The 5454-nt window shown below is 41.4% G+C and overlaps 1 protein-coding gene across 1 annotated transcript in view; it reads left to right on the plus strand.

The window, feature by feature from the left end:
• The window catches only part of PSMD11 (proteasome (prosome, macropain) 26S subunit, non-ATPase, 11), a 29238-nt gene that overhangs the window by 6311 nt on the left and 17473 nt on the right, over positions 1 to 5454 (plus strand). Inside the window, exon 3 of the mRNA XM_010861480.1 lies at positions 1741 to 1865. Coding sequence (XP_010859782.1) covers positions 1741 to 1865 — 125 coding nt within the window. The remainder of the gene's footprint in view (positions 1 to 1740; positions 1866 to 5454) is intronic.

Genomic DNA, 5454 nt, shown 5'->3' on the forward strand with positions numbered 1-5454 from the left:
ACAGGTGGTATGTTTGCAAACCAGAATTTATTTGGAGGAGGGCAACTAAGATGACAAGGAATGTAGAAACCAGGGTGTTGGAGGAACAGTTGAAATAGCTAAAGCTATCTAGCTTGGAGAAAGGGAAATTTAGGGAGATGCGTGCATGTGTGCTAAGTTGCTTCAGTCATGTCCGACTCTTTGCGGCGCTATGGACTGTAGCCCACCAAGCTCCTCCGTCCATAGCATTCTTCAGGCAAGAATACTGGAGTGGGTTGCTGTGCCCAAGGAGATACAAGTGATAGTTATCTTCACATATTTGAAGCCATGTGGAAAGAGGCTATAGACTTACGTTTCAGAAAAGAACAATTGAGTTTGACCAAGATTGGAATCATCTGCTTTCTGAATATTTCTGTCACTAGAGATTGTTCAGAATTCTTCCAGGATAATAGGAAACGCTGTAGCAGAAGGGACGTTGCACTCGACTACTTTAAAAAGCTGTGATTCTATAATTGAAGTTTGCATACGTGCACAAGGAATTTGAGGGAGAGAAACAGGTGTAGCCTGGCATTGGCACGGAAGACTCAGTCGGACTTTAGCCGACTTGAAAGGGCATCGAAGCTCTACGTAGGTCAGGGTGACGGGGGTGGATTCCAGGTGGTGGTGCAGCACGAGCGAGGCCTGGCTGCAGGCGCGGGTGAATGGAGTGATAGAGTGGGGGAGAGTCTGAGGCGGTGGGAGTCCCAAGTCAGGACCGGAGAATGGAGGGAAGGGTGAACTTTCCCGCTCTGTATAGAGTTCCTTTTATACCTGACACGGCCCAGTGGTTTCTGTGACTGTGCTGGCAGATGAGGATTTCAAGACCCCTAATTAGCATTCTCTGGAGGGAGAGGTTTGCTTGCCCTGAATTCGAATTCTCAGGAGGATGAGTCTACAATTTGAGGCAGTGACACTAAAGTAATTTTAACCTACATTCCAGGAGTTCTTCCTTAGTTGGTCAGTTGAAATATTGTCTCATTTTCCCTCTTGTTTCTAAAGGTGCCCCCTTAGAATTACTGTGCCACCCACTTTTCTCACACAAGAGGGGAAGAAGCGTCAGTCGTGGTCACGTTTTTTGTCATAGTTTTTGTCATAGTTTGACTTAGGTTTTATAGATGAATGAGGAATTTTAAAAGGGTACAGTACAACTTTAAGGGACAGACACCCTAACTTTCATGTGAAAAACTGATTTAGAAGAGTGCCATGCAAATTACATTGTAAAAGACTAAACTGGGCATAACTTTAGGAAGGGAGGAAAAAAGGAACCTGAAAGTGAAGATCTCTGTTGAGATTTCCAACTTAGACAGTCTTGGAAATTAGAAAAAAAATTTTCTTTTAACTCTATAACCTGATAAATTTGTTGATTGTGGGGAAGTGATTTTGTCCAAGGTGGTTGAGGCATGGCATGTTTCCTGTTCTAGAATACTGCTTTCTGAGAGTGTGAGTACTTTGCTGTACTCATGAGATAGAGAGCCTCGAGCATTTCCCAGGATCCTCACAGTAATCCAGTGGCCAAGTGGGGAATGGAATACAGATTTGGTGTAAGCTGTTAACTTTTTTGCTACTCTATTACCTGCTGAGAATGCTTTAAATTCCTATTAAGTTTCCTTTTGACTGCTTCCAGACATAAGTACTGATTTTATTATCTTGGGTCGTCTTTTAATGGGTATTTTGTCCCTAATATTGATGGGTACTTTTTCCTGTCACAATTGCCTTCCACAGAGCTTGGAGGACTCCTGAAGTATGTGCGACCCTTCTTGAATTCCATCAGCAAGGCTAAAGCCGCTCGTCTGGTCCGATCTCTTCTTGATCTGTTTCTTGATATGGAAGCAGCCACAGGACAGGAGGTAAGCTACTTGAAGGACGAAAGAGAAGAGTCTTGTTTGGAGCGAAGTCTTGTTTCAGTGAAGGAAGTGCCTGCCTGCACTGTGGTGGTAATGTGTAAGGGACGGCTGGGAGGATAGCGCAGGACTTAGCACGTCAGTTTCTCTTTGTTGCAGGGCATTTGATACTTTGGGTCTATTCCATGCTTTGCTTTGTAAGTGGAGATTGTCAGTGGTCCCTGGAATCCTCATTACATCAGGGTCACAAACTGATTCTTGTCTTTGAGGTATTGTATTGCCACACCTTTGTAATGTTTTCTGTGTCTGTGGTACCTCTGTGTCACAGAGCTCCTAGTGAGCGCTAATTAAGTCTCGTGGCATCCCTTCTTGGCGTGTCTTATATGCATTTATGCCTTTATTGAGTGAGCATCCATCTGTCTGTCTCGTGTGTCCTGAAGTGACTGGTATACCTGTCCATGTCCTCTACAAGTTCAGACTAGACCCTGAGCTGTACTGAAGAGTGCCTCTTTGGAATCACTGAGCCTCTTCCAGTTCTTTTCAAAGAATTATCGTTTGCAATTCCGGAGAAGGAGATGCTACCAAAGTTAAAACTCATTCGGTAAAAAGTGGTAGATTGAAGCAGGGTGTACGGTGGTTGCTTGAATCTGTTTGTAGGAAGAATATAGTTGTTGTCTTTTCTGTATTCCTCAGCAGTCATTGAATGTGTGCTGTGTTAGGCACTGTTACAGGTGTTAGGGATTCATTTGTAACAGTGTACAGTTACTGCTCTCATGAGGATTATATTTTAATGAGGAAGGCAGATAATGAACAAATAAATAAAATGTCAAGTGGTATAAAGGCAGGGGTAGGCATTGGTAGGTAGTTATATGTCTCATTATTTGCCATGGCCCCTGTGGGTGTAAAAGATATGAAGGGGCTTAGTGGCATATTGAATAAACAATGGGGAACTTCAGAAACCTAGCGCGTGACGGATCTTACTTTGAATTCATGTCGTTTGTAAAATCTGGTTTCTTTCTTTAATGATTCTTTGAAGCCTAGTTTAAACACCATAAACTAACTTCATTGTAGAAAATTTATTTGTAGAGAAGTCCTCAAGTTCATTTGTTTTTCGCAGAACCGTGTTTCATGATAATAGATCAAAAATAGATATGTAGATGGCTGCCTTTTGAACCAAAGCATTAGAATTATTTTTATGAACAATTTAAAAGAAAAGGTGGTGTTTTAAAGAGGTGTTACTCTTTTGTAACTCTGACTTTTAAAAAAAAATTGCATTTGTGCTCATGAAAAAGTGATGCCACATTTTTTGTTTGAATTAGGATGCCTTAGAATGAGCTGACCAGTAAATGTTAGCTTGAAACAGACTAATAAATGTTACTTGGAACATTTTAGGCAGAAAAAATTAATTATCCAAGCTGCTTCTTTGACTGAGCTCTTGGAATTTGTCTCTTCCTGTAACTGCGCTGGCTCAGTGGCTAGAACTGCAATTGTTTGATGGTCGGTTCTCCTCCTGTATCCAAATTATCCAAATCATAATTTGGTGCTCTCCTGTAATTGGCTTGTGGGATTCACTGGCCTTTGTCTTGTAGCTCCATGTCTGGTTAGGCCCTCCTTTTAACTGTGTGTGTACATTGTTATTCTTCATTGTACATTATTTTCTTGTCAACTAGAGGCTTTTCTTCCTTATCCTAGGGTGAAAGGGAACACTCTTACATATTGTGTCTTTTTGTTGTCAATGTCGTATTAGTGCTAAGTAAGACCTGTTGATCTTTTTTGTTTGTTTGTTTTTATTGATTAGTAGTTTAGCTTTTTATCAACCAGCCAGAGTCTTACTCCACTTAGCAGGTCTTTCAGTAATTTTTGTGGATTACAGATTATTTGCTTGGTTTGGAATAAATTGTGAACCATCCAGATGGTTCTGTCTGCACCTCAAAGTCAACATAGCAACATCAACATCCAACCATTTATTAAATTCTGTCAATGCAACTTTCTCCAATCTTTATTCTCCACCCTTTTTGTATTTGTTCTCTGTGTACAACTACCATCTAATTGGGTTCTAATTATTTCTTCTTTTTATTTTTTGGAGGTATTGTTCACATACAGTGAGTTCTAATTATTTCTTAGACTACTGCAAAAGTCTCGTACCACCATTTTGAGAGATATCCTACCCAGTAACCCTCTGAACATCTTATTCCTCTCTGTGCATCCCTGAACTTGAGCCTTCAGTGGCTCTCGATTGCTTGCAGAGTTCGTATTTTATGTTCCTCTACAGTACAGCTTAGCAGGACAGTCTGACCTCCTGGTACTCTATGAAGTGTACCACACGTGCCTGGCCTGTTGGGCACTTGACTGTCTGCGGAGCGAGGCCTGTACACTCTTCATGATGCACCTTTCCCTTCTGTGGTTCCGTGTCCAGTGCCCTCTGCTCTGAGATCTTTGCTTGCTGACGTTCCTATGATCTAAACTCCACAGTGATGCCCGCTGTGTTTGCACATGTTACATCTCTGACGATTGTCTTTACGATGGACGCTTGGACGTTTGCCCTATCTCCTTTCCTGTGATACAGTCTCATTCAGACGCAACCTGCATGCCTTGTGGTGTCACAGCACCTTTCTCATTCCTAACTCATGGCTATTCCTTGACCACGGCTACCTCTGGCCTCACCTGCCATACTGTTCTTTCTTTCACATTATTTACAGCTGTAACACTGGCTTTAAACTGTTCTAACTTTGGGGCATTTTTATACATCTAATTTTTTTTTGGCCATGTTGTATGGCTTGTGAGATCTTAGTTCCCTGACCAGGGATCTAACCTATGCCCCTTGCAGTGGAAGCATGAAATCTTAACCACTGTACTGACCTGGCAGTCTCACTCTTAGCCTGATCTTAACACAGCCTTTTTTCTTCTTCACATCATTTCAAGTCTTTGTTTCCATCTCGTTTCCTCAGAGACCTTCCTTTATCACCGTATCTAAAATACCCTCTTTCTGCTTTCTTCATGTTTATTTTGCTTATTAACATTCATTTGCTACTTAAAAGATAAATTTCATGAGGATAATTACTGTGTCCTATTCACTGCTGTAACCTCCACACTTAGTTTGGCCCAAAGAAGCTACCTAACTAGTATTTGTCGAAGGAATGTATCAATCATGCCTTCTCCATGGTAGATGCTCAGGAGATATTTTGTTGAATTAAGACTTAACTTTATTGACTTGAGATACAACCATGGGGTATTGTTGCTGCATTTGTCTACGTGACTCAAGACCTCTGACTTGGGAGGGTGGAAAATTCTAGGTTCTTTTAAAATTCTTGGATTGAGTATTGGGAAAGGATAGAGGAGCAAGGCATAGGTAGATCACTCTCATTGAAGTGTTGAGGCCTGGGGCAAAGTACGAAGTTTTAGGACATTTGTAAGCCATGGAATTAAAAGATGCTTACTCCTTGGAAGGAAAGTTATGACCAACCTAGATAGCATATTAAAAAGCAGAGATATTACTTTGCCAACAAAGGTCCGTCTAGTCAAGGCTATGGTTTTTCCAGTGGTCATGTATGGATGTGAGAGTTGGACTGTGAAGAAGGCTGAGCACCGAAGAATT

The sequence above is a fragment of the Bison bison genome, unplaced genomic scaffold, assembly GCF_000754665.1.
Source record: "Bison bison bison isolate TAMUID 2011002044 unplaced genomic scaffold, Bison_UMD1.0 scf7180017864472, whole genome shotgun sequence".
In the NCBI taxonomy this organism is placed as follows: Eukaryota; Metazoa; Chordata; class Mammalia; order Artiodactyla; family Bovidae; genus Bison; species Bison bison.